Source organism: Penicillium chrysogenum, assembly GCF_028827035.1.
Source record: "Penicillium chrysogenum strain IBT 35668 chromosome Unknown utg000004l_segment0_segment0, whole genome shotgun sequence".
In the NCBI taxonomy this organism is placed as follows: Eukaryota; Fungi; Ascomycota; class Eurotiomycetes; order Eurotiales; family Aspergillaceae; genus Penicillium; species Penicillium chrysogenum.
Window position 1 is genome coordinate 2,215,525 of NW_026622752.1, and position 27,885 is coordinate 2,243,409.

Sequence of the window (27,885 nt, forward strand, 5' to 3'; positions counted from 1 at the left end):
AGTGGAAAATGAATGATAACATTCGATCAACATCAGATTGGAAGGCAAACAAATAAAACAAACATTGACTAAAGCGGTAAAGCGGGCCAACACAAATTGCCTTTTATAGTCTTCCCAGTACCTCAATCTAGTTATACAATTAGTATAACAGTCAAGTTCTTGAAGGTATCTATCCATTCAATTCCTAATATTTGCATATTAACGTAATGGATTCTACTCAGAAAGAGAAAATGACCCAAGTGGCAGATCCGCATAATGCACCAGATATGAACCCATATAAGACAACCGAGTCCTTTCCATGCATGGCCCGAGAGACAACCCAACCTGGCAGACGAAAGCAAAAATGGAAAAAAAAAAAGGAGAGAGGAGAGAGATCTAAAATACAACAGTTCTTTTCGCTCATCAAGCCTGCCCACCGATCCCCAAAATGACAATGGATATAGATATTAACACATGTAATAACCAAGAAAATAAGAACGGGAACCAATTAACGCAGTTTAAATTGGTCGAAGTTGGCTGGCTAGGAAATCATTTATGCCTTGTTGGACTGCTTGGAGCCGCGGAGCTTGGGGTTGCTGGTGGCGGCACGCTTCTTCTGCTTAGAGCGCGAAGAGCTGGTGTCAGTACCTTCGATGAACTTCAAGAGCTCGTCGATGCTGCGAGAGTCGAGACCTGAGGGATCGGCAGGGGCACTGATTTCAGGCGCAGTCTGGCCAACCTGGGGCTGAACACGGGTGCCCATGGAAGACACGCGAGGGTTCAGAGGGTTGCGGCGCAGACGACGAGCCTGGATGTCCTTGGCGTGCTTGGCGATAGAGACAGCGTTCTGAGTGAGCTGTTCAAGCCAGTTCTCGGCCTCCTTAGTGTTGCGGTCTTCGGGTCCGAGCTGAGCGAGGAAGATGTTGTATGCCTCACGCATCTTGCCGACGGCAGCCTTGGAGTCCTGGTCCAAAGCGAGAGCCTGGGCGAGCTGGAAGAGAATGGTGGCGGTGTTGATGGAATCCTTGCCAAACAGTTCCTCACAGATGGAGAGGGAGGCCTCGAACCACTTGCGGGAGTCGTTGTACTGCTTGAGGTGTTGCAGCATCACGGCAGCGTTGTTCATCGTGGTGATGGAGTCGGGGTGGTTAGGACCGTAGATGATCTTCCAGACATCCATGGCGTGCTTGATGTAAACCAGAGCGGTCTTAGTGTTGCCAGAGGCATGCTCAAATAGACTCAGGTTGAGGTAGCTCAGAATAGTGTCGGCGGAATCGACACCCATAGTGCGCTCGGTGACAATGACGGCCTTGCGGGCCAATTCTACAGCAGCCTCCTTCTCATCAGTCTGGTAGTACAGCATGGAAAGCTGATGGTAGAGCTTGGCGACCTCAGGGTGCAGGATACCGTAGATCTGCTCGTGCAGAGACAGAGACTCAAGGATGAGCTCCTGGCCCAACTGCTTCTGGTTCTGCATGAGAGAGATACGACCGGCCTCCAGGGCCTCCTCTGCCAATGCGCTACGGGGAGCGGCATCACGGACCAAAGGAACAACATTCAGAATGTCATCAGTAGTGAAGGTGACAGCGGGCTTAGCCGGAGCCGGGGCTGTGCGGGCAGGGGACTTGTTGTCGCCGCCCTTCTTCTTGCCCTTCTTCTTAGGCTCCTCGTGTGTAGATCCATTAGTGGCAGGAACAACAACCTGCTCCTTGACCTGATCCTTGGTGAAGGCGAATTCACGGGCACCGATCTGGAGACCCAATTTGACGGAGATGTCACGCAGAAGCTGCAAGTGTCTCAGAGAGTTAGCCCAGTCCTTCTCGAGGGAGAAGCGGAAGCGGATGGTGACCTGCTTCTCAAGCTCGGCCCGCAGGGACTCGGGGGTGACTTTCTCAAAGGAGAAGTCGCCCTCGGGGAAGATCGCACGCAGAGATTCGTCAATCTCCGCCTTAGGAGTAGCGTTAACATCCGAGCCGAGGAGACAGTTCAGCAAGTGAGAAAGGCAAGATGCGACGAAGGGAGCGGGAACATTGTTCAGGTAGCGGTTGGCAACGTGCTTGAAGGCACGAGTAATCATTTCCTGGACCAGGAGGATGGATAGGGCCTGAAGGCGAGGTCCCTTCTCGGCGGACTGCTGGGCCAACTTTCCGAGGTAACGGATGTTGATACCACGCTTGTGCAACAGCTGAGTCAGCGACTGACCGTCCATGGGGAAGCCAACGTCGCCGTCGTGCAGGTCCTTGAGCAGGTCAGGGATGACCTTGGATCGCAGATGATCACAGGCATCCCGGACTTCCTGCTCATCCTTTGCCCATTGCTCCTTCTCCTCCTGAGTCTGGGGCACCTGGCCGCTGAAAACATCAGGGTTGAGAGCAAGGTTGAATCCAGAAATGTCAACACGCTCCTGGTCCGCACCCTCCTCTTCGGTCTTGCCCTCCTTGGCAGCCTCAGCGCTAGCAGCCTTACGGCTCTCCACCTCGGCCTTCACGTACTGGCTCATCTTATGGCGCCAGTAGGACTCAACCAACTCAAGTCTGAGGACGGACATGCGGTGGGGGTAGACATCGCTGCCTTCCTCCTCCTGCCACTCAGCATCCAGAGGAGCAATGCGGTAGAGGTCCAGGACGTACTTGCGGCCGTCAGTACCCAAAAGACCCTTAGTCTCAACGCTACCTTCCAGGTCGTGGCGCTGGTTCTCCTTGTCCCAGACAGGGTGCTGCTTGACACGCAGCGCCTTCGAGAGCTTCTCGAAGACCGGAACAAAGTCTGCATGGGTGGCCACAACCTCCTTGCCCTCAACACCACCGTAGTCAATCTGGTGCTCACCAGGCTCGCGCTGCTTGAAGATACCAGGAACAATGCTCTGGCCAACAATACGCTTACCCAGGTAGTCGACCACCACAGTTCCGGGGGTGAACAGACCGTCGATATCAAGCTGGTTAACAGCCTTGATACCAAGAACGTCCTTACCCACGGCCACACGGGCGGCTTCATCGCCACCCTCGGAGGTGAAAGTCCCAACGCCATCGGCACCGAAGGAGTAGAATATGTTGTTGTAGACAAAGATCTGGGCGTCCCGCGCCTCAGTGGGGTTCAGAGGAGCAACCTCACCCCGGGCAACCAGGACTGCACCGCGAGCGGCGGCCTCGTTGTAATCGGCGAACAGCTTGGAGGTCAGGCGTTCCCGGAATACACGATCCTGAACGCTCTCGCGAGGCAGCTCGCGGGTAGTCTGGAACTCCTCGTTCCAGTCACGCAGAGTCTCGGCGTTATCCACACCAGAGATCAGGTAGTTCTCCTGCGAACGGGTGATGTCGGGCTGGTGGGCATTCAAGCTTGAATTGCTAGGGGCGATGAGCCATGGGCTGTTGGGAATGGCGTTCTGGAAGGGGAAAGTGGTCAAAAGATCCTTCTCATTGTTGTACTCCTGCAGAGCCTCGAAGGAGGCGTTGAACGAAGGCGAGAGTTGGGAGATGAGAGTGAGCAAAGAGTGGGCGCTGCCCTTCTTAGGGTGTGTTTGCTTCGGGAATGGGTCGAATCTGACGCTCGAGCACTTGTTCACAAAGAATCCAGACACATGGGCAGTGATCTGGAATTGTTCACCTTCGTTAGTAGCAACCACAAGGTAAAGCAAATGGCCCTTTTGGCGGAGGTTGTACGGAACAGGGTTCCACGCGGACAACGAGATGGACTTCACTGTCTTGGGCAGAGGAGCCTCCGCGGTGGGCAAAATAGTCTGCAGTGGTGAAACTCCAGTCAGGTCATATTTGGAGAGCGAGTGTTCCTTCTCCGACTCGCTAGCCTTGATAGCGTCTGCCGTAATAGCATCGTGCAGGGAGAGGCCAGCGGAGATACCATGGAGGTTGTCAACACGGTCACCAGAAGCACCAATTAGCTCCCTGATGCGCACGACATGCATGCGAGCCTCCTTTTCGGTGTACGGATCCTCGACCAGGACGATCTCGGAGTCGGCCTGGAGGTCCGGAACCTCAGACAGCTCGACGAAGTCGTTGATGCGGTTGCCGTTGAATTCGAGGTGGAAGCAAGTGTATTGGAAGGTTCCCGGTAGCTCGACAATAGACTGGCGGACATCCTGGACCTGTTCTTGGCTGGAGACCTAGAGACACAAACGGGTCAGATAAATCCTTTCCTCTTATGGCCTTGCGAAACATCGGACTCACCATCACTTGAATTTTATGCGGCGCATGAGGGAGCTTCACGGAGATCTGGAAAAGACCTATAGTCAAATTAGAAGGCTGCTATACAGTTCTGCGTCCGGCTACCAAACATACCACCCGCGTTGTCCTCCTCTGTGCCCCCTGGGGGCGGTGCCATTGGCAATTTCTTGGGAAGCCTGGGGGGCCTCTGTTCCTCCGTTAGCTCGTGTGCCCTGCATCTTGTTTTACCCGGAAACCATGTTGTATTCCAATGGACCTTGTCCAGCATGGAGGCTCCAGGCCAACACACACCTTTCGAGTGCTCCAACTCCCCGTTGGTCTGTGCCATTGTGTCGAGCCGGTTATATAAAGAGCTTCGACGAAGTAATAACAGTGAACCCTTATCTCACAACCGTCACGCGAGTGAGAGACAAAGTTCGGGAAAATGGAACGGGGTAAAAAAAAGGTTGAGGACCTGCGGGAATTCGGCAGATAGAAATTTTAGTATAGTATACAAATATAAGGGCAATTGAGCAAAAGACAGAAACCCCGTACCCCAGAAAGTTGGAAAAAAAAAAAAGGCAAGGATGAATGGATAGGACGGTGAAACTGGGAAACCGGAGAGAAAATTTCTCGGATGCGGCATACCCTCGGAAGTGCTCGGGCGGTGGGTTCGGGGAAGGGCGCGGAGAGGGACATTTTTCTCCACAATGTCTGCAATTTGGCTGTTTTTCCTTTTGAGAAAGATGGTGTAATTAGTTCGGAGTGGTTTTGTATAGGTTAGAAATGCTATACTCTTCCTTGAGTAGCGCTATATGATTTTCATCGATTGGCGTTGATATCAATTTCATAGATCTACAAGTATGGTGCCTGACTGCCTCAGGTTTCAATAATTTTCAAATGTGCGCACATAGTTACCGATTGTGTATGTACACCGTGGCTTTTTATTTTACTGGTGATGAACTATCTCTGTTGCAAGTTTTGTATTTGATTGATCCATATCGATTGACAGAGGAATATGAAAATACTTATCGAATCATGCAGATTATGGACCCTCCCGGTTCGGGTATATATGTGACAAAAGTACAGACTTAAGGATAGCAAGTTGCAAAAAAAAAAAAAAAAAAAAAAGAAAGAAAGAAAGAAAGAAAAGAAAGGCTAGAACCTGTAGCATGTTCAGACTTAGATATTCCACATCGTATTTATTCTCAAGGGACTTCCTTCATGAATTTTAAAATGTTTGGAAGCCACAAATGTCTATACGACATGTGCTTCATCTCCAAGAGCTTTATGGGAGCTAAGGACATAGCCTTTCATCACAGCAAGGCCAAGTTTGAATACATAGAACACGTGCAAACCAAGGTAACATCCAAATTGCCATCGAATTGAGGGCAGCGACCACGGGGGATATGGTTCCTAGGTAGTTTTGCCTAGGAGTAGACTACCTAGGTACATATGTACTCCGTACCATGTAGTTATTCACCCCTACTAGTAGATGTAGGAATTGAATGGGCCCTTCTTTTACATATCTATATGTGTGGTTTAGATTCTACTCTGTACTTGATAAAATCAATATTGAAAAGGCTATGACGGAGTACGGAGTAGCGCGGTATACAACATAGTTATGTCGATGGATTGTTTGTTTTTTGTTTACCTCTAGAGCCTAGTTGCAACTAGTTTTTTTTTTTTCCAAGGGATCCACTGTCTTGCACACAGACCCTAAGAAAAGACCAATTAAAAAAACCCACCTACCGCGTTTAATGAAATATTGAGGAATTGAACCTGTAACATTGTCCTGGTACCCCGTAAATCCTATGACGATCGAAGATGGATGTTCCTGATTCGATCGCCAAGCCTTCTGCATCCCTGGTTCGTTGAGGCTGAGGCCAACACCACAACTTAGCCACAATCTTCTTTTTTTTTGGTGACTCCCTTGTTTCTTCTAGTCTTTCGTTAACTTCGTTTGCGTCTTTGTTTCTTTATTTTCCTTCCGGTATCAAGGCTCTTTGATCCGTCCAGTTTTCCTGGAGTCACTCCTTCACCGTGACGCGCCACTCCCTGGAGGTGTGGCTTTGCGTGAAACATCTACAAGTCTTGACTCCTAGCAGTACACTCCTTAAACCTTTGTGTGTTTTATATTGATACAGTCCCTACACAGACCATCCGTGGCCCTGATTATCTCTGAGGAAGATATACATTCTCTTCATTGCCTACATTTTGCTGAAGGACTTGGCATCCCGGCGTACAAACGCCAAGAAGCCCAATCACGATGCTATGGAGCCGACTCGCACAGCCTGCGAGGTCCTATGCCCGGCAGGGCCTGCCAAGGCCCCTCAGGATTAATAGCCGTGTTGTGATGCACACACCAAAGCGGTTCAACTCCAACCCCCAGAGCACTGGTCAAATGACCCCTGACCCCACTGATCAGAATGATTCGGATGAAGGCAGGGGCAGGGGCCGTGACGGCGATTCAGGCCCCAACTTGAAATCTACGATTCTCAAGATGCTTGAAACTGCGGCAACTACAGCGGCATCAATTGCTATTCTAGGGTAAGGTCTACATATATTATTCAACATAGACGTTACTGTGGCTAATTTGCTCCCAAGCGCGGCGGGATACTGGTATCACCAGTACTACAAGTACTTGATCTTGGACAAGATGGACAATGCGTTCAATCCGGGTGACCCTGCCCTCGAGGTCGCGGGTGTTGTTTCCGGGAAGCACAAGTACCGCCATGAGGAACATTGGGTCGTTCGCAACGAGCAACCCAAAATTGACGATATTGTAGCTGGGAAACAAAGTGGCCACTACTATCTAATGATTGGCGAAAAGGGCACGGGCAAGACTTCAATGCTTTTGGAGGCCATGCGCAAGATTAATGGCAACAGCTGTGCCTTGTTTGAAGCGCATGCTGATCTCGAGATCTTCCGGATCCGACTGGGCAAGGCTTTGGACTTCGAGTTCCACGAGGAGTAAGCTTGTACTGTTATCACCATGAAAGCATAATGCTAATAGGAATACCCAGCTATGTCGGCAGCCTTTTCAGCATTCGTGGGCCAAGAGACACCACGGCTCTCTTGGACATTGAGCGCGCCTTCAACAAGCTAGAGAAAGTGGCTCTCAACAGAAGGAAGATTGGGTCGACTCCTCTTATACTGATCATCAACAGTACCCATCTAGTTCGAGATGACCACGACGGACAGGATTTGCTTGAGATGATCCAGCAGCGTGCCGAGCAATGGGCTGCTAGTGGTCTCGTCACAACAAGTAAGACCCTGGCGAACATCATTTCTTCTTGTCATAGGCTAACTTTATTGCTTTCAAGTTCTTAACAGCGATGACTACTGGGTATACGAGCGCTTGAAGCGTTATGCAACCCGCATGGAAGTCATTCCCGTGACAGATTTGCCCAAGGACAAGGCGATGAGTGCTTTGAAGAGATATCGCCAGCAATTCCACAACGAGACACTTCCATCTGCGGTCCTCGAGCAAGTCTATGATAAAGTCGGCGGTCGACTATCCTTCTTGAACCGCGTGGCCAAGTCTCAGGATGTCACGAAGACCTGCGATGAGATTTGTCAAGCCGAGAAAACATGGTTCTTAAACAAGTGCTGGATCCTCGGTAGGGAGATGGATGATGATGTGATGGACCAGCAGAAGTACGCCGTAAGTACACACTATAAGATCTTCTGGCTCTTGTTCCGTCGATGCAACTGAAACTAATTCAAACCACTACACAGTCTGCCGCTATGGTTCTGGCGAAAGCGCTGGTAGACAAAGAGAAAGAGATGGAGTCAATCTACCACCATGAACAAGGCCACATCCTGCCAGAAATCCCGCTTCATGAAGCGCGCGAGATCATGACCCGTGCCGACTTTATTCAGTCTTACGATCACGACAATATCTTCACGATCGATTCGCGAGCCATGGTGCGTGCTGATTCGGTACCCATGCAGCGTGCCTTCGAAGAAATCTGCGCTATCGAGAACTTCGACAACCACTTGGAGGGCACCTTGGAGCGCATTGGAGACATTGAGAGTCTTGGCCGTACTCGCGAATTGACTATCAAAGATCTCTGGGACAATGGCAAGTATCGCGTTGTTGTACGGGACAACCACGGACGAGAGAGTGGGACAGTTGAATTCGCTGTGGCAGAACGCGAAGGTGAAGATCAAGACTAGCTACTTTGTATATATGTCATGTCTAATTTACGGACGAGGGGTCCCACTGTAATTACAAAAATATACATCCATTGATGGATGGATATGTACTATACGAGACATCGACTTCCCGAGTCCTTGAATTTGGGAGCTCGGAAAAAGTAATAGTGACATCATCGTATGCTCACCGCTAACCAACCATTTCGCCAGCCTTCTCCTTTTCTCTTCCAAGCTTCAACTGAGTGAAAGCAATTGACAGTGGTTTTTGCTCTAGACCCCGCACTACACTCAGCTTGCTCTTCAATTTGGAAGCCTCAAAATGCCGGCTAAGACTCCCAAGAAGCGAACTGTGTCGTGGACCGACAACACGCGACCCGCGCGCGAGTTTGCGAGGACGGCCACTGCACAGACCTCTCGATTGGCGTGCATCCCATCTCCGGCCCGCTTCATCCTTGTGGTACTAAGCAGTCTCATTGCGAGCTCCGTTCTGTTCACACTCACATCCACCTTGACCGTGGGCGATCTCGGGCCTATCAGCAAACACCTCGAAGAATGGTGGGAAGTGGGGGGCTTGATAGCCTGGAGGGCTGTAGAGGTCGGATTAGCCTGGGTTCTGGGATTTGATGGTAAGTACCAGTTGCCATATACATGGCCCCTTGCGTCCGGACACGCGGTTCCGACAGCTACGTATACTATGTACACAGACTAATCTTGTGGTTGCGATTAGGCCGTGATGTGGCATCGTTCTTATTCCTGACCCACCTGCCAACATACTCTCTCTTGTCGTTCTTCTACGGCATTCGCCCGACTTCTGCGCTGATAGCATATGGGGTCACGATTGTCTCAACGGCGCTTCCCTTTGCCCTCCTACGGCGGCCCTCGTCCGTCCACGACCTTTCGCGTGCGCCTGCCGATGCAGTTGCCAATCGAAACATCCTACAGGACAAGACTATCACTATCTTCACAACGCTGCTGGCAACCTCGGTCTTTAGCGTTGTGCTGTATGCCAGCTATGCCACTTGGCTTCCTACACAGCTGGTCATTCACTTCGAGGGTCTCCCGGATATCAGCGCGGCGCATGCTGGTCCCGCCGGCTTGCCTGTACTCTTCCCGACGCTGCTTCCTGCTGGCTGGGCCGCGCGTGACTTTTTATTTGTCAGCTCTACTGGCTACTCATCCACTCCCGGTGAGTCTGCAAGCTGCTGCGAAGGTGAATATTTGGCTTCAGCTATTTGTCGCAATACTTGGGGCAAATTGACCCCGAAGACGAGAGTTTTAGTTTCTCGGTCTATTATCCTTGCGCTTGGCGTTTTGCTCAACACGATTGTTCAAGTGGCCGGCACAATCAGCGATGTCTCTATTGAAGGTGCCGCCACTTGGGGAGCAATTTGGGCATTTGCAACCCTGACCGCAGGAGCAACCTTCGGCTGGATCGAAGCCGTTGATGGTGTATGATATTATACGTGATAACGACGGCATGAGGTCTGTGTGCTCTCAAGTTGATTTTCGTTTCTTCGTTTCATCTGCGCCAGGTGCATGAGATGTAGATGGAGTGAGACCCTCATATCCAGTATTCTATTTCTTAAAGCCCTCTTGACATTAATGTCCCCGCTGCTTTTCTTGCAGTTCGGTATATACATATGTACCTTCTGCTGATCAACCGTGGGGCTATCGGTATCAATCACTTTCTTCATCTAAATTTCCAATTTTCATCCTTTTTTCGGACTGTCGACTATTGCTTTATCCTTACTCGAAGTGTCCATCGATTACTCTTCTGCACTTGTTTTAATTTTATATCTTTGAAAATGCTTTGGAATTGAGATTAATCATAAGTCAGCTGTGGCCATCTGGGCTGTCTAAATTGCGGTCTTCAACACTATACCCATCGTAAAACTTGAGCTTGTCCTCTTCATTCCCGAACCGTTTCGGCTTTGTGTAGTCATCGGGGTCAGTTGCACGACAGCCCCACTGAGACGATGTGGTACGTGATGTGATGATCATGACTTTCAGGCTGCTATTTGGGTTGTTGAAGTTGTCAACGAGACTCTTCCGCCCCTGCTCGTTTAATTTGGCATGCATAGCTCAAGTGCCAATCAACGCAGCGTTTCAAAACCACCTCGAGATACCACGCATTAAGACAGCATTCGACGATGAGAGCCTTTGATGGTGGCCATACTGAACAGTATCAGCAGCTTTCAATACTCCGTGGTTTTGGACCAGACGGATAATGAGGGCTAGAGTGTCGACTATCAAGTTAGTTCTATACTTCCTCTGCTTCTTCTTTTTAAGTTCCGTACCTAGGAAAGGGGGATGGGGAGGAAAGCGGGACCGAGATATTGTAGAAAGTGACATTGTAGAAGTTGATATTGTAAGAATTGAGACAACAAAATGACCACCGGGACGCAGTACTTATCAACATCTCGCAGCCGGTCCATCGTATTCAAATCAGCCCATTGCGCCTCGTACACCGGGTCAATCATTCCGGTCCTGACACACCCAAGTCTCAGTGTTCATGCGGATCAACGGATGTCCGGGGCGACTACTCTATTCCGAATGAAGTGACGTGCGGAGACCATGAACTTGAGCTTTGGAGGATTCATAGTCGGCGAGGTCCTATCCACTGTACGCCGGAACTTGGCCTAGTCACAATCTGCCGCCGCACTGTCATCCCGGACTCCAGCGCAGATCACCACCATCGGATACCTCCAGCAATCGGGAATGAAACAAAGCATCGGAGCTCGGAGATGTTCCGTGTTGTGTCAATCCAAGTGCCCTAGTTGCGGTAAGGGGTTGGAAGGATGAAAGTAAACATTGCTGTGTATGGGGTATGTATATATCGATGCAGGCAGCCGTGTAATCTCTTGGGCTTGGCCAAGACGAGGGATTCATCGACATCGTCTTCCAGGAGGACCATTGCTCCTGCACATCCATACGGAGGACATGGCCCCCACTCTTTAACATACTGCCTGCGATCGCACGGCCCCCCGCGCCGCCACCAACTATTTTTGGGCAGATTACAGTCAGATGGGCGATGCTTACGTCTCTGTGCACGCTTTTGTATGTGAGAAAGAGTTGTCTTGCTATATGCAATGGGTGGCCTCACTCAGCACAGCGCATTCGGCCGGAATACCTCCGCAGTGTTGATATCTGGCCCGCCAAGGCGAGGCTTAATCTCCTTTAGTCATGGGTAGCTGAAAGATACCTTTACTCTGTTGGATAGTAAACTGGGCCTTTGAGAGTCGGTCCCGATCCAATTATTGCTTGGCCGCATTGAGCGTCAATGGACTACGTTCACAGTTGAGGTTAAAGAGGGATTTCGGCTGTTAGAGCTCCACTATTTTGCGATCTGCTAGAGTGAGGATCAGCGGTCCTGTTACCTTTCTCAGCTTCGCGTGAGAGTGTACAGAGTATGAGTTCCTTTGACTAACTATCCTGTCGTTGAACATTTAGCCATGGATGTTGCCAGCAACCTATTAGTTTAAGGATTGCACATTAAGCTAATAAGAGAAGATCACATGAGATTCAAATCAGTTACGAATAGGTACGAATAAACAGGAGCATGTGGATCCTCCTGCTTTTTCGTCCGTAAAACTTTTCTCCGTCGCATACGTACATCCGCCATACATCCGCTGCCATCCGAGACCGTGGACCCTGGGTTGTTGTCCGATATCCCGACAAAACTAGGGCCAGGGACAGGGCTAGGCTCCATATTGATGAATAAGATTGTCTCTCATTATTTTGAGGCGGTGTGACCTCCGACTCGTGAATACGATTTTGATGCATTCTTTCCCAGCTGAGCCGCAGGCATATTGAAGCTATGCCTAAACCGCAATATGGGGAGTAAAGAGTCCATACTTTCATGTTAAAAGCCGGAGACAAATCGGATTCCTCAAACCGCCTGGCGCTTGCCGATTGCCGTGACTCACTTGGACTTTTACAGCTCGCGTTTGGTCCAATGGTCCAATGGTCCAACGGTTTTTACCGGAGATAAAATGGGATCCTTCGTGAGGTACACTTGGCGACATCCACGCTAACCTGAAAGGGATGGTCTTGCGAGGGAAGTTGTAGTTCGGCCCGATTTTCTATCAGATCTTGTATTTTCTTGTATTTTCTTTTCTTTTTTTTTCGGAACTTGGCCTTGATGTCATGGTCCATCTAGTGCCCTGTAGGGTGTATGAAGTACAATTCTCATTCAATATAACAGGCTAGGGATACCCCCATCGTGACGGCTGCCTCATTGTGCGGGAGGTTTTTACCATACTGATGTGCTTTTCTATACCAACCAGTCAGTCCGTTTATCAACCCAATCTTGGACGCTGAAAACTGGACATAGAACAAGCGTGAATGTCGGGATTAGTTGCTCCGCTGTGGGTCTTATACTCCCCGGTAGAGTATTATGGTAGAGGTGCATTAATAGACCATGGCTTTAGCCTTGAAATGTCTTTCCCGATGGTGGGGGCTCGTGGATGTTCAGCCATGCTTACTCCGTACTCTCTTTTTATACCCAAGTCCTCCGCATGAATATTGAAGCCTGATTCTTGTTCCTCTTTTGGTATCTTTTAGCTTTTGGACAAACGGGGTGGTTGTCTATAAATCTCTTTTCTAGTCGCCTGGGGAATTTCAGTCCATCTTCTAATCTATCCAAATACTACGGATTTACTGTTGGATTTTATCTCCTCGTTGGATTTCCTTGCTAGCCGCTTTTTGAGATAATTCATTTTCCTTCACCATGGACGACAGGATACGACTGCAATACGGCTGCCCTGCCTATATCGAAGGCGTTGGCACCTCATATGGATATGTCCCATCGCTAGGAGCAGGCATTGCCTTCTGCGCACTCTTCGGTCTCTCGATGGTCGTCCACACCGTCCAATTCACCTGGAAGCGACAATGGTGGGCAAGTGTGTTCAGTGTCGGATGTCTAGGTAAGGCCCTATGACACTTGAAACGCTAACTCCCCGCAAATACTAACAACGTCAATAGTCGAAGTAATCGGCTGGGCCGGCCGTACTTGGTCAGCCAAATGTCCATACAACACCACTGCTTTCCTAATGCAAATATCCACCCTCATAATCGGTAAGCTACCTTCTTACCCTTTGACTGTCCATACCAAACCTAACATCCCACAGCCCCAACTTTCTTCACAGCAGGAATCTACATCCTCCTAGGCCGCTTCATCCAAGTGCTCGGCCGCGAATCCTCGTTTCTAAAGCCAAACCTATACCTCTGGATCTTCTGCACCTGCGACGTAGTTTCACTCGTCGTCCAAGCTGTCGGCGGCGGCATGGCATCTGGAGAAGCCGACAAGATCGACGGCGACACCGCGACTGGAACGCACATCATGGTTGCTGGCATCGTCTTCCAGCTCTTTTCGATTACCATCTTCGTCGTCTGCGCGGTCGATTTCATCCGCCGCACTATGCGCAACCGTCTGCTGCAGTCGGTGACAGGCTCGGTCATCCCTCTGTACGCCGCAATGGTTCTTTCTATCATGTGTATCTACGTACGATCTATATACCGAGCTGTGGAGCTCTCCCAGGGGTGGGATGGCTATCTTATCACGCACGAGGTCTACTTTATCGCGCTTGATGGAGCTATGATGGTGGTCTCCGTCGCTGTTTTCAATTTCTTACATCCTGGGTGGATCTTGCCCCGTGGGAAGCCAGATTCCTACAAAATGGAGGTACCTAGGTAATAATTACTGTTAATAATGACAATAGAAGTCACCCTCTACTGAAAAGTACCTTCCTCCCCGGATTAATGTTGAATGATCTGCCCTAGTAGAGGTCAGATATCAAAAGTGCAATAATCGTAGTTGGACCTAATCTAACTACAAACAGGAAGCGTCGAAGAATACCCGCACCTCAAGGAGAACCACTCCTAGTTTAATAAAACCGGGATAGCGTAAAGTAGAAGGAGACGGTTCTTACCGGATACAGCGGCTCCTAAAAGCCACACCTCGGAAAACCTATAGAATCACCTCAGATCTGGAATTGATTCGTGAATGATACTTAGATAATCCTGTATGCTATGTACTTCCTTTAGTCCACACTACTTTGCGCATGCTACATATATGTATGCAGGATTGTGAACGATAAGTATGCTCAACAAGCCGATGCCTCAGTAACTGCGGGACCTAGAACCCTTTATTAGTTCGAAGATTTATATATATGATTATCCTGAGATTCGGGAACCCTTTGTTAGAGACATAGATGGGATGTCCCTTTGTGTGCAGACTGAGCCTTTGCTAGTTTGTCATTTCTTTGTTAGTTCAGGCTTTAGAAACAGCCTTCTCTTCATAGATTGAATATCAGTTTCTTCTTCTTGATTTTCTCCATTGCTAGTTTCTGTATCTGCATAGTCTCAACACCCTTTTACCAGAAAGGATGTCGGAAGTACAATGGAATCACCATTATAGGCACAGCTCAGGTACGGAGTGATATATCCGCTCCAGTCATAAACTCACTCCCACATCAAGCCTTTCTAGCCCTCTTCTACTATCTATCCAATAAACTAAAAAGAGGCAAAGAATATCTATATACCTAGACATCTAAAAAGACTACCTAAGGAGACCACCAAAAAGACCACCAAAAAGGACTACCCACTAAGAAGACTACAGTCGTATAAGCGGCGGACTATTCTTATTAAAGGGACTGGGCCATAGTAATTGACCCTATAGATAGACGTTGATAGTTATTGGGGGCATTATCTACTAAAATCTGTAGGTAATGGAAGGCCAAATTTAACATGGAAAGAATACGACTTGCAGTCCCTTCTGTAGCTCGAAACAGGCCGGAAAGGCCGGAAAGGCCGGTTTCCCAGCTAGCAGTGAACGCTCAGGAGCCAGCAGTCGAGTCTCCGTCGTTGAAGCTGCTCCAGCAGCTCCAAAACCGAAGTTGACGCCTTCTGGGAGAGGAAAAAGCCAAAGAGCTCCTTGAGAAGGAAAACTGCTTTGGACAAGAAGTACGAAGAGGAGCCCGTGACTTCCCTCTCCACAAACAATAAAAGAAGGAGACAAAAAGCAGTGGAGAAAGGCAGGGAGGTGTTGGACTTGGAGGGCACTCCCGAATCATCCCACACGGCGCTTCCGCGGGCTGACCGGACACGGAAGCCGCCGTCATACTACAGTGATATTGAGCATGGCAGAGGAAGAAACCATAGAGCAACCACACCTTCCTCGCCTAATCTATTGGTTCATGGCGGCAAGGAAAACGAGGGTGAGGATAGCCAAGGGAGAACCATTGGGGTCGGCGATCTTGAACCCCAGAATGACAAGACCTATTGGACCGAAGAAGAAGACGACGATGATGATGTAACATCCACGCCTGTCTTAAAGGCAGCGCGCTACGCTGGTACACCCACGAGCTCTCTAGGGATGCTAAGGACCTCATGCAGCTCCTCCCCCTGGAGGATGGCTGGTTCAAGAGATTGGCTCAACGCTTCCGACCAAGCCGCACTGAGTCCCTGCGCCAGCTGGAGACCACAAGTTACACCTGGCAGGACGTTCGCGCTGGGCGTACACCCAGTTCGCTGTACCTCTTTCGTCGGAAACCGTTGTCCGTTCTGATTCAACCTGGATGGGATCCTGTAACTGGGCCGACAGAGAAGACATTGCTGCTCAGGAAATCCAAGATCAGGTTGGGCTTGGTTATCCAACCAATGACCGACCTTTCTATCATCGAAGAACTTTGTTACCCGAATCTGAGATTGAACAAGCCCAACATTGGCTTCAAGCCAACTCAGTGCTTCTCGGAGATCTGGTTCAAGAACGTGACGCTCAATGGGACAAAATTGCTCGAGTGTTGTACACCTAGAGGGACCTGTTTGTGGAAGACGTCGTGGATATGCCACCAACCAAGCTCCTCATTCATCGAATTCCCACTCTTCCAAACGTGGTTCCGAAGGCCGCCAGGTTAATCCGCTATACCTTAGAGGAGGAGAAATGGCAGCTGGAGAATCTGCCAAAGATGGAAGCAGCAGGGGTCATCACCCGCTGTATCTCACCATGGAGCGCGAAAACCAAATGGGTGCCTAAACCAGGTCCTCCTCCAATCCGTCTTCGGATGGTGCACTAATACATTCCTTTGAACTCGGTCACAGTCAAAATGAACTACCCTATGAAGAGGATTGAGCCGATCCTGAACATGGTTGGGCAGACCAAATGGAAGGTGTTCTTTAAGGCCGATGCTGCCAACGGGTATTGCCCAGGGATTATGCCCAGACCATGCTCCATCGAAGATGCGAACATTTTGATAAGCCTTCGTGAATCGGAAGCAAGCACCAATAAGCAGAATACACCCGATACCGAGGAGCTTGATCGGCGGATGAAGTGGAAGTAGTACTTTGCCGACGCCGCTCAGCCCGATGACCAGACTCGCTATGAAATGGCCCTGCTGACTTTGCCGTTGGGGAAGTCCTGGGGCCCGAGGACTTACGGGATCCGAAGCACCCTTTGTACTTTGAGGTTGATTTGCGGCTGCTGTACAACAAGCTACGCGGTTCTCGGGGGCTGCACCTCAAGTGGTTCCATTCACATTCCGTACTCGCAGATCTTAAGTTTGCACCAGAACAAGCCACGGAAACTCATTGAAGACGTTTCTAGTGGTCTTTTTAGTGGTCTTTTTAGTGGTCTTTTTAGTGGTCTTTTTAGTGGTCTTTTTAGTGGTCTTTTTAGTGGTCTTTTTAGTGGTCTTTTTAGTGGTCTTTTTAGTGGTCTTTTTAGTGGTCTTTTTAGATGCCTAGTTATATAGATATTTTCTGCCCCTTTTTACCTTGTTAGGTTTATAGTAGAAGAGGGCTAGAAAGGCTTGATATGGGAGAGGGAACTTTTCTATATGTAACGTCTAATGTTGACGGGAGTGGGCTTATGGGCATGTTCGATCAAAATATGATTTGTAGTGGATGAATTTTGATCTCGGGATGGATTGTGGATGAGTAAAAGAAAAAGAAACAGATGAAACGGCAGGCTTTTATTCCTTGGTAACGTTACATGAATGATTGATCAAGAATGACTAGGGTTGCTTCAAGTACACCCCACCTTGGACTACTGGGCAATATTCCAGAATGTCTCAGACTCAGCCGGTTTGTGGAAGCTGTGGAATTGTGGCATGTCATAAATGCCGTCGGGGTCTAAGAGCAAAAAGTCAGTATTGCACAGCAAATTCCAAATAGGATAGGATCCTCACCATCCCGGTTTTCCACAATATACTTCCTCGTGCTGACCATACTCGCCTCAAGCTGAGCATTCAGCTCCTGCTGATACACCCTGACCTTCTCATTTACTTTGGCAGCACCACGAATAGCATGCTGGGCGACATGGAAACGCGAGACACGGTTGACAAGCATCATGTCGAAAGGCGTGGTGGTGCTACCCTCTTCGATATAGCCGGCGACACTGACGCGATCAAGGCGGGGACGTCCAAAGAGCAAACCCTGCAGCTCAGTTGGATAGCCGTGGTAATTGAAGTGAATGGGCCTGTCGGAAGTAAAGAGACCATCGAATGCCTCAGTGGACAGGGCATGCGGATGCGCACCCTCGTTATCAAGAATCATCAGGTCCGTCACGTTAATGACACAAACGCGAAGCTCTGGGATGAGCTTACGCAGAAGCGCCGCTGCCGCAATTACTTCGAACATCACCTCAACACCAATACCGACCAGCACGACATCCGGATTAATTCCATCGTCCGTGCTGCAGAACTTCCAAATGGATGCTCCTGCGCGACAGTGGCTTTCCGCCTCTTTGGGAGTCAGGTACACTGGAGTTGGCTGCTTTGAGCCTACCATTAGGTTGATGTAATTCTTTGATTTTAAACAATGGTGGATGGTTGTCAGGAAAGTATTCGCATCTGGTGGTAAGTATACCCGAGCTGCACTAGGCTTCAGCTTTAGCACAGCGCCGATGAAGGATGGGTTCTGGTGAGAGAAGCCGTTGTGTTCTTGGCGTGCCCAGGTGCTCGATTCGATGTAGTTCACACTACTGACGCCGGAGTGCCAAGTTGTTTCCAGTCCCTACACAGATAATTTGGTAAGCATGCAGTTGATGTTAGCAAGGGAAAAAGGAAGCTGACCATCTTGATGAACTTGGCATACTGCACCATCATCGTATGAATGATGCCGAGGAAGCTCTCATAGGACGGGAAAATACCAATGCGCCCGGTCAAGGTATAGCCCTGCATGAATCCTTGACACATATGTTCGCTAAGGACTTCAATTACACGGCCGCCGCGGGCATTGGCGAACTCGTCCCATTGGAAATTGCGGTTTGTGTATTCAAATACCGCATCGAGTTTGTTGCTTTCCAACTCGTCCGGCGAGAAGAGTCGCACGCTGTTCGGGTTGTCCTTGAATGTCTGATTAATGAAGGTGCCAGCCGCTTTCATAGCGCTTTCTTGAGAGCCTTTATCCGCGCAGAAGGGCTTCCAATCCGGCAGATTCGGTGGTGTATAACTATTGTAGACTTCGATGCGCTGGCCAAGCTTCTTTTTGTCTTCTGTGGGTATCACAGACTTGATCTCATCAATTACATCACCGTTCGAAGTGAACAGCTCTTCTGGCTTATAACTAGACAGCCAATTCTGCAGCAGATCTAGTTGTTCCTTGTCGGTCTTTGCTTTGGGCAATGGCACCTGGTGAGAATGGTATGAGCCCTCAAGAAACTTGCCATGAAGCTGCTTGGGCCCAGTCCAGCCCTTGGAAGTACGCAGAATCAGCATCGGCCACCTTGGCTTCATAATCGGCTTCCCTGAACGGGCAGCCTTCTGGATCTTCCGGATTTCATTGACGGCCCAGATCATAGAGGTGTGTAAATCCGCATCAATATCGTTGTTATCCTCGACAAAGCGAACCTGGTACCCGTATCCACTGAAGAGAGTCAAAAGCTCTTTGTGGTCCATGCACCCGAAGATAGTGCGCTCGCTGATCTTGAATCCATTCAAATGCAGAATTGGTAAAACTGCACCGGACTCCTTTGGATCAATGTACTTGATCGCATGCCAGGACCTGTCCGCTATTAGCAATGTACAGTGCAAAGGGGGAAACAATCAACGAACGTAGCAGTGGGACCGCTTTCAGCCTCCCCGTCCCCCACAATACAAGTCACAATCAGATCGGGGTTATCCATGACAGCGCCAAAGGACACTGCCAGAGCGTATCCCAGTTCTCCACCTTCATGGATTGCACCGGGGGTCTCGGAATTGATGTGGCTGCGCATAGCTGTTAGCCAAGGAACCAAATAGCAAGGCGATGTACTGACCTGGGAAAACCACCTGTGGTACTAAAGGTCGAGATCAATCTGTGTAGGCCTTTTTCGTCTCGCGAATAATGGGGATAAAATTTCTCCAGCGAGCCCTCCAACCATAGCGCGGCTAGTATTGCCGGTGCGCCATGTCCTGGACCGACAACGTACAACATGTCCAGATTCATTGTCCGGATCAGGTAGTTCAAATGAGAGTAGACAAAGATTAGGCCCGGACATGTTCCCCAGTGACCTGAGAGTATGATATCAGTCATGGTGACCGACTTGCAGACTTCGGGGATGCTACTCACCGAGTAGTCTAGGCTTGACATGTTGAAATGTGAGTTCTGACTTCAAAAGAGTATTTTCTTGCAGAAATATCATAGCTAGCAAGAAGTTAGTCACACGGTTGGAAGATATATAGCACATAACCTTACCTGCCGCAATGTAACAAGCCGCTCGGCGGAACTTGATCAAGGCATCGTAGGTCTTTTCATCTAGTTTCTCACGTTCCAAGCTGACGCTCAATTTCTCAAGGTAGTCTGGCAGATGCGACGGCAGAGCTTGTGGATTTGGTTCGCTTATAACTTCTGCAGGCATGATGAATTTGTTATGTAGGTTCTTCGATGGCTTGGCAGGAGCAAAAGAACATAAAAACGAGCTCAAGGTAGGACAAAAGATGGAAGAGTGAAAATGAAAATGAAAATGAAAATGGAAGAGATACTATGCTCAGGTAAATAAGATGGGTTGTCACCAAACAAGCCTTCCAAGTTCTTCGTGGCGACGTCATTCCTCATCCTGACATCACCACGAGCCAACAGGTGAGTCCAGCTTTAAAAATTCATTTCAATTTCGGATCTTTGAAGGCATTTACTGAACTCGCTATAACAGTCTCAAAATGCCTAAATCTATCCTCGCTGTTAACGCGGGTTCGTCTTCCGTCAAAATCACCTTCTATACCTTCGACAACCCGCCAAGAACCATTGTGGATGCGGCGATCTCTGGAATCACAGCACCCCCGTCTACACTCAAGTACCAAGCAGGAGGCAGAAAGCACAAGGAGGAGCTCAAAGAAAAACTCAGTACCGCACAAGATGCATTCAAGTACCTTCTACAGCGCTGTTTCAGCGACCCCGAACTTTCCGAAGTCGCCAGCGCCGACGATGTGGAGTATATCTGCCACCGAGTCGTCCACGGTGGAGACTACCGCGATGCAGTCGAAATCAACGACGAGACACTTGGCCACCTGAAAGGATTGGAAGATCTTGCACCTCTGTAAGCTCGTCTATCCCGATCCTTTGTATTTCCGCGGTTATATACCTGTCCTAGATCCCGCTAACGCCGCCCGAACAAAAGCCATAATTTCTCCGCGCTGGAGATAGTCCGCCTGTGCAAATCAGAGCTCCCCAAAGTCAGAAGCATAACTTTTTTCGACTCTTCTTTCCACCAGACTATCCCCGAAGCCGTACGTACATACCCAATCAACCAGGAAATCGCCAAGGCGAATGGTCTGCGCAAGTATGGATTTCACGGGATCAGCTACTCGTTCATCCTGCGGTCCGTAGCACAGTTTTTGAACAAACCGGTCGAGAAGACGAATCTCATCGTGATGCATATCGGGAGCGGAGCCTCGATCTGTGCGATCAAGGACGGGAAGTCCGTGGATACTTCGTGAGTCACGCGATACCTACATCTTGATCTATCTCGAGATGCGAGTCGTGCTAATGCGGTGACTAGAATGGGTCTCACTCCTTTGGCAGGATTACCCGGTGCAACGCGTAGTGGAAGCATTGATCCATCGTGAGTTGAAATTCGCTGGACCCCTTGATAATGCAGCTATGGTGAACTGATACTTGGTGATCTAGATTGGTCTTCCACTATACCAACGAAGCAGGCAAACTAAGCCCAGCCAGCACGTCTGAAATGCACATCAGCACGGTATGAATGCCCAACGTAGAGAACTAATGCCGAAAAAAGAAAAGAAAAGGGAAGAAAAGAAATCGCTAATCAATCCAACATCCTGCAGGCGGAGGATATCCTCAATAAACAATCAGGTTGGAAAGCCCTCACTGGAACAACCGACTTCGCCCAGATTGCGGTGCCGAACCCACCAAGCGAAGCACATAAACTCGCTTTTGACATTTTTGTCGACCGCATCCAGGGCTACATCGGCAGCTACTACGTCAAACTAAATGGTGAATTAGACGGTGTAGTCTTCGCCGGCGGGATCGGTGAGAAGAGTGCCTTGCTGAGACGAACACTGGTCGATAAATGCCAGTGCCTAGGTTTGGCAATCGATGATGTGGCTAATGACAAGGGGCCTGGAGATGAGGAGACGGTCAAGGATATCTCCAAGGGTTCCGGCAAGGGGCCCCGGGTTTTAATTTGCCAGACCAATGAACAGGTATGTGGTCTCAAATATTGGGTATTATTGACCGTGACCTTCGCCTTGACCTCTCGTGGAGGTGTAGGGTTTGGTTATAGGTTATTTTTGTACACTTGGATTTACTGACTTTTGGATTTCACTTGCAGTTTGAAATGGCATATCACTGTGCATGTTCGCGGTGCTGATTTCTCATGCGTGGTGTCCACACTTGTGTTTCATTTTTTTTCTTCTCCTATTGGTAGTAACAATAGTACCTACCTTGGTGGTAATCGAGGAGGTTGGGGAGCTGAACATGGTTGAATTACGACATATAACATTGACGAATGTCATCTATTCCATAAGGTTCTCTCTACATTGTACTCCGTACATGCTGTACACATGCCATACATAATCAAAATATTCCAAATAATCCAAATCATTTGTAAAAAGCGAAAACATGTACCATTCGTCCTTTTGACACTTGCCACTGGGGAAGGGGGCCTTATGTGGCTGGAGTGACAGATAGTCTCCGATGGGTCAATTCTCAGCCCTGGATTGCCGGACCCGGTGATTGGGAATCGGGATGGGTGTCCCAGGGACTTGGTCATATTTTGCGCCTTATTTCAATGCAATGCATCATCTATCATTCCTGGTACGCGAGTTCTGCACGGCATACAGTAGGTAGGGGGAAAACAGAGGCCTGAGGACACAGTCCCTGCATACCAGCGCTAGCTTGGGTTACTTTGTTGCGGATCGTGTACCCCATACTCCGTGCAATCGAATAATAAAAATAAATAAAAGTCAAGATGAAATGTAACATGAAATGTAACATGAACCAGGAGTGAATGTGACACATCCAGGTTGTCGGATTTGATAGCTTCGGGGGGAAAGCTCTTCCCCGGTTCCCAAAGTCTTATGATTATATGCAAGACACGGAAGAATGGGCGATTGACGCGATCGAAGGCGATCGCCTCGGGGGAGGAGGGGGGGATCGAAGTCTCGACTGTGGTCCTGGGTCCTGGTGGCTCTGCAGATCTGCAGGCTAGTGGGTTCAGACAATAAGTGCATTGAAATTAGCGAAGTCAATGTACTAGCGAATTAGGAGGCGTCCCCAGTCCACTATCAATCTCTGCATTTTTATCTGGAGGATCAGACATCAGCACAGTAGATCATCAGTGATGGCGTTCAAGGGCCAAGGTCGCATCGCAGCGATCGACACTGCAGAATGAGAATGTACTTTTTGCTTCTTTTTTGGCGCAGCAGCGTGTCATACAGATGACGGAGTACTCCGTAGTCCGGTGTCCGCATATTCTCATGTACAAAGTGCAGGAAGCGTGACGCACTAAATATGTACGATGTACTTCGGGCCCAGGGGACGTGATTCCCCGTGCAGGAGTATCTCGGGGAACATCATCCGTTCGACCATCAAGTGGCCGCGGATCCCCCGACGGAAAGCCGACCCATCTTGACGTGGGTCATATACGATATTGTATTTTTATGGCTCGATCAGTCATAATCTCCCCCTTCACGCATCATGTCGTGACAACTAAAATAGGCCCAAAGTACCCGAAGTCAGGGGTTGACCCAGCAGAAAAAAAGAAAGGGGACGATCGAACCCGGCACAGTGGTGCTGGAGCCGTGGAGCTGTCGGCGATCGCCAATTTTTCTTCCAAGGTTTCTTTCCTGCGAGTTAATCAGCTAACCGGGTCTCGATGTGGATTTGGGCCTGTCACTCAGGATCCAGAGAGTCCAGAGAGGTCGAAAAGTTCCAGTCCACTTTTTCCTCCCTTCTTCGTTCGGCTGTGGGCTGCCGCTCTGTCTCATGTCTCGGGAGTCAAATAGGAAGCTCGGAACTTGGAGACAAAATAATTTACGAAAAGGAGAAGCTAAGAATTGAGGCGGCTGAAAAAGCGTTTGTCTCGGGACGGGGAAAGCAGTTCCAATTCCAACTCATTTGACTCAATTTGGTTTCGATTTTCCTTCTTTTTCTTTTATTAAACCCCCCCATTTGACCCCAAATGACCTTAACTGGCGGAGTACAGACGGAATACCGACTGTGGACACCACCCAAGCATAGTCTCTTGTAACCATCGACTAGTTATGGAGCACATAGTGCTTCCAGAATTTTCCATATATGGAGCCTACTTTCGAGGGAATCGGGAAAGTGAGCTAAGATCGCCCGGCTTTACATCCGCGGAGTCTTAGTGCGCCATTCCCCTGTCTCTAGCGATATTAGAAACGAATCAGTTCAACTCCGCCACCAAGGCCCAACAGAGAAAAAAGAAAACAAGGTCACCGGTATCCCAATTTTAGGAGCGTCGACACATCCACATCTTCTGTCAGATGAACAAAGAGTCCGGCTGGGGCTCGATGCATCCGGACCGGGAACCCCCCTGCTTCTTTGAGATGCGCTGCAAGGCAAATCCCAAAGTTAATGCGGATGGTGATCCGCGACCGTTTTTTTCGATATCTGGACGCCACAATCAAGGTGCGGGTAGTTGCGATTTACTTCAAAGAAAGGAATATAGTACGGAGTCCGGAGTACATGTGAGATAAACAAAATTAAAGAAATAATATCCATGGACGGTGGACTGCATTCCATGGATCCAGTCTCGGGAAGGCTAAGACGTTCCGGAAACGAATGGAAGCCGGTTCATGCAATCGCGTAACCTTGTTTTTCGAACTAATGCACCTCTCTAGACTTTATCTCGGGTTACGGAGTGCATCGTCTTGGGTGTCAGATCCTGAATCCGTTGGGTTCAGATGGCATTCCCAACAAGGAAAAGGGGGGAGAAAGAAACCCAAGAGCCATTAAGGTTGACTATGTGAGAGAATGGAGCATTTGATGGAGCTGCTGGAGTTGATGGAGACTGAAATGGAGATTCTTGGTTTTCTCCCGTTTCTAGCGCCATTCTAGCTGTATTTGAAACGGCTTCTTTCCGTACGATAACAGCCTAATTCCACTATAGGAAGCTCATTTCTTGTTAATCCTGTTGGCACTTTTTTAAAAATTATTATTTCTGGATCAGGATACGTAAATTTTAAATATTAGGGTATGGAGTGTGCCTGTGACTTCTGTTGTAAAAGAGTCCACAGGATGATCGCCAGTACGGAAGTGAGTAGTCTTCCCCTATTCTGAACATGTGAAATCGTGTGTCTGAGGAGAGAATGTCTTGTTTCAATCATGAGAACAGTGTAACAGAGCAAGCCACAGCGCTAGGATGTATAGGTGAGATCTAACATACGTTGGGAACCTTGAATCTCTTAACGGCTGCAATCTACGGTAGATCTTCCAGCTCCCGATTTCCACGAGGGAGACCCAGATTCAGTGCCGACGGGAAAGGAAATTTCTCCTTTTTAGGATGGGGTGGACACGGGCTGAAACACGCCTACGAAGCCTTTCACAAGCTTGGAAGCTCGTAATGTGAACCCTGTCAGAAAATGGGGTATCAGAGGGTAACTGGTGAAATGTGTCTCCAGTGTGGCGAATAATAAGAAAGCTGACGCAGATACCCTTAATTACCTAGGTAGCTTCAACGGAGTAGAGAAGAGTCCGGGTTTATGGGGGTGGGTCAGAATATTTCCAGATGTTATGATACTGTATGGCACCAAGGTTCTTTATTGTATCCCGTATGCCTTTACCCAGTTTCCCGGGAAAGAAAAGGAAAGGCTAGAAGACGAAAAGAATGTTCATACGTAACCGAGACGGGATTTTACTTTTTTCGATCGTTACGGGAGCCCTCCTTTTGTCTAGCGTATCTCCACCCCCTATGATGGAGCACATCGTAAACATAGTCCTCATTTTTCTTTTCTTGATCGGCGCGTAGAGAATCAGACAAAGACGGGAATGACAAAATTGAGATATATTGAGTTGGCTTCTGATGTGTCTTGTTGTAAATTGCAGAACGGGGATTGATCCAAAGACTTCCGAAACCAGATCCGAAGCGACTGGTCTTAATAGGTGAGGATTGCACGGGGGACTGCGTGAGAGACCGGATGACCTTAATTAATAGCCGAAATACCTTCTGGGTATCCATGGATTATTTACCTAGGCATCATATGTAATCCCCCTTAGCTATGAGTTTCTTCTTCTAATACCATTGTAAGAGACTAGCAAACCCGATGGAGCCCGACCACGCGAGAAAAGAAAAATTAATAAAAATAAAATAAAATGTTCGGAGGGATCCGTTTTTTTTCGTTCCTGCGGCTGCTTTTCCCTTTTTTCCTTTGCTCCACTTATGCACGAAGGTGCCCGGAGATTTGGTTCCTAGCTTTAGAGTGGAGAGCTTCTACGGCTAGTTGATACATAACAGAGAGTTTGAGGACTTTTGGGATCTGACAGTGAAGACATGGGATGTATCTTAAGATGTAATTGTGATGAATCAGAGGGTACCTTTTTTTTGGCCCTTATATTTCCTTTATTTGAATAGGTTAAAACAGACTAAGATAGATCCTATAGATTAGAAACGTTGGAGAAGAAAGGGGGTTTCCGTTCCTGTTCCCCGGGACCAAGGGTCGGGAGAGCCGCTGTGCTAAACAAAGAAATACCTTGGTCTAGAGAAATTATAGGTTATAGAAATATTATAGAAATATTATAGGATAGGTAAAATAGTTGAAATATAACAAATAAGATTTTGTTTTTTATTTTAATGGATTATTTTATGTATTTCTTTTTCAGTCTTTTTATTGATTTTTCTAATAAAAAGGATAAATTTAAATTTAAAATCCATAAGAGAAAAACCGTCTATATCAACGCAAATCCCCCCTTCTTGTTTTCCTTTGAACATACTTGATAACCATCTTTCTTCTACTCCGTACACCCCCTACCCTCCTTTCCTCCCTTCTCCCTTGCGATACGTCGATTTGAACTTTGTCCGGATCGACCGGAGCCAGTTCCGGAGCACTTTCTCCTTTGCTCCCTTGCCGTCTTGATCATATCCCTTCTGCCCGTTTTCTTGGTTCGGATCGCGATTTTTTATGGATTCGCTGCAGCCACCCTCGCGCATATCATTTTGAGAATTTATTTGATTTGATTCTCCATCTCATAAAAAGCAACGAGCTGCGACCTATCCATCTTGCTTTTTCCCAAAGAGACTTTCTCCTCATTTGTTGGGCCAATTTCGTCACATTCTTGCCCTACGATTCTGTTGGATCCCGCATTGTCCCAGTGGTGATTCTTCAAAAGGACCACCATTTCCGATCCCGACTGCATTTGCATCTATCGCCTGCACCGCCGGTTTTTGTCTAGACCTTTTTATTTTTCGAATTTGGTTTTTCACTTGGGGGGTTGGATTGGGATTTCGTTTGCTCTGCTTGTTTCCCCCAAGGGAAACATCTATATAAGACCCTGGAGTCGACGTCGTGTTTACTTGGTAAGTCTCCAACCATCATCTCACCTCATTCCTCACCCTGCCATTGGCGCATTCGCAAAGCACTCGCCTACTTTCTATCAACAAAAAAAAAAGATCCTACTTTCAGCATCTAACCATGACTTCCTCCGCAGACCTTAATATGATCCTCCGGGACCTTTCTGCTTTCAACATGGGAAGAGGAGCTTACGACACGACTGGAGTGAAGAAGCCCGGCGTTCCTCCACCACCGCCGAAATAAATTCGGAAACCTCGTCATACTCAACATTGCTTTCTACACCACTCGGTCATGTTTCGTATGGTCTGGCGCCCAACAGTGGCTGGAGTTTCTTTCTTTTTCTTTTTCTTTTGACGCATATGCGTTTTGGAGTTTTACCTGATTTTGGTAAGACATGACAACTTCGAGCCTTTGGGCATCAAAACTAACCGAATTCTTAGATATCTGTAACACTATCTGTTCTTTGTTCCTGGTCTCGGGCCACACGTTTTTGCCTATTCGCTACAGGCGCGCGACATTATACCCTTTTTAATTTGGCTCGACTTTCTGCCTTCAGCATTTTCTTTTCGGATACCAAGCGTTGACACATTTTCCTCTATTTTTCCGACTTTTGATCTCGT

The 27,885-nt window shown here is 48.5% G+C and overlaps 9 protein-coding genes across 9 annotated transcripts; 5 read left to right on the plus strand and 4 right to left on the minus strand.

Moving 5' to 3' along the window:
- Positions 1-532: 532 nt before the first annotated feature.
- Positions 533-4,485, minus strand: N7489_006781 (translation initiation factor 3 subunit CLU1; the record flags this gene model as incomplete). The annotated part of the gene is made up of 3 exons (XM_056712531.1): positions 533-4,096; positions 4,161-4,216; positions 4,272-4,485. The coding sequence occupies 3 exons, from the start codon at positions 4,483-4,485 to the stop codon at positions 533-535; spliced, it is 3,834 nt and encodes a 1,277-aa protein (XP_056566246.1).
- A 1,920-nt stretch (positions 4,486-6,405) lies between these two features.
- N7489_006782 (ATP-binding protein) lies at positions 6,406-8,318 on the plus strand (the record flags this gene model as incomplete). The annotated part of the gene is made up of 5 exons (XM_056712532.1): positions 6,406-6,686; positions 6,744-7,109; positions 7,163-7,404; positions 7,463-7,803; positions 7,878-8,318. 5 exons carry the CDS (start codon positions 6,406-6,408, stop codon positions 8,316-8,318), a joined length of 1,671 nt encoding a protein of 556 aa, XP_056566247.1.
- Positions 8,319-8,616: 298 nt separating this feature from the next.
- N7489_006783 (uncharacterized protein) lies at positions 8,617-9,752 on the plus strand (the record flags this gene model as incomplete). The annotated part of the gene is made up of 2 exons (XM_056712533.1): positions 8,617-8,923; positions 9,025-9,752. 2 exons carry the CDS (start codon positions 8,617-8,619, stop codon positions 9,750-9,752), a joined length of 1,035 nt encoding a protein of 344 aa, XP_056566248.1.
- Positions 9,753-10,130: 378 nt separating this feature from the next.
- On the minus strand, positions 10,131-10,376 carry N7489_006784 (uncharacterized protein; the record flags this gene model as incomplete). The annotated part of the gene is made up of 1 exon (XM_056712534.1): positions 10,131-10,376. One exon carries the CDS (start codon positions 10,374-10,376, stop codon positions 10,131-10,133), a length of 246 nt encoding a protein of 81 aa, XP_056566249.1.
- Positions 10,377-13,026: 2,650 nt separating this feature from the next.
- On the plus strand, positions 13,027-13,992 carry N7489_006785 (RTA1 domain-containing protein; the record flags this gene model as incomplete). Its single annotated transcript, XM_056712535.1, has 3 exons — positions 13,027-13,222; positions 13,281-13,373; positions 13,427-13,992. 3 exons carry the CDS (start codon positions 13,027-13,029, stop codon positions 13,990-13,992), a joined length of 855 nt encoding a protein of 284 aa, XP_056566250.1.
- Positions 13,993-15,177: 1,185 nt separating this feature from the next.
- Positions 15,178-16,849, plus strand: N7489_006786 (uncharacterized protein; the record flags this gene model as incomplete). The annotated part of the gene is made up of 2 exons (XM_056712536.1): positions 15,178-15,609; positions 16,637-16,849. Coding segments are annotated over 2 exons (645 nt in total), but the record flags the coding sequence as incomplete, so codon positions are not given.
- A 491-nt stretch (positions 16,850-17,340) lies between these two features.
- On the minus strand, positions 17,341-20,133 carry N7489_006787 (putative phosphoketolase; the record flags this gene model as incomplete). Its single annotated transcript, XM_056712537.1, has 7 exons — positions 17,341-17,426; positions 17,483-18,308; positions 18,368-19,298; positions 19,349-19,501; positions 19,552-19,786; positions 19,845-19,919; positions 19,971-20,133. 7 exons carry the CDS (start codon positions 20,131-20,133, stop codon positions 17,341-17,343), a joined length of 2,469 nt encoding a protein of 822 aa, XP_056566252.1.
- A 298-nt stretch (positions 20,134-20,431) lies between these two features.
- Positions 20,432-22,960, plus strand: N7489_006788 (uncharacterized protein; the record flags this gene model as incomplete). The annotated part of the gene is made up of 6 exons (XM_056712538.1): positions 20,432-20,808; positions 20,890-21,204; positions 21,271-21,333; positions 21,399-21,471; positions 21,560-21,937; positions 22,862-22,960. 6 exons carry the CDS (start codon positions 20,432-20,434, stop codon positions 22,958-22,960), a joined length of 1,305 nt encoding a protein of 434 aa, XP_056566253.1.
- A 3,761-nt stretch (positions 22,961-26,721) lies between these two features.
- Positions 26,722-26,904, minus strand: N7489_006789 (uncharacterized protein; the record flags this gene model as incomplete). Its single annotated transcript, XM_056712539.1, has 1 exon — positions 26,722-26,904. The coding sequence occupies one exon, from the start codon at positions 26,902-26,904 to the stop codon at positions 26,722-26,724; it is 183 nt and encodes a 60-aa protein (XP_056566254.1).
- Positions 26,905-27,885: the final 981 nt, after the last annotated feature.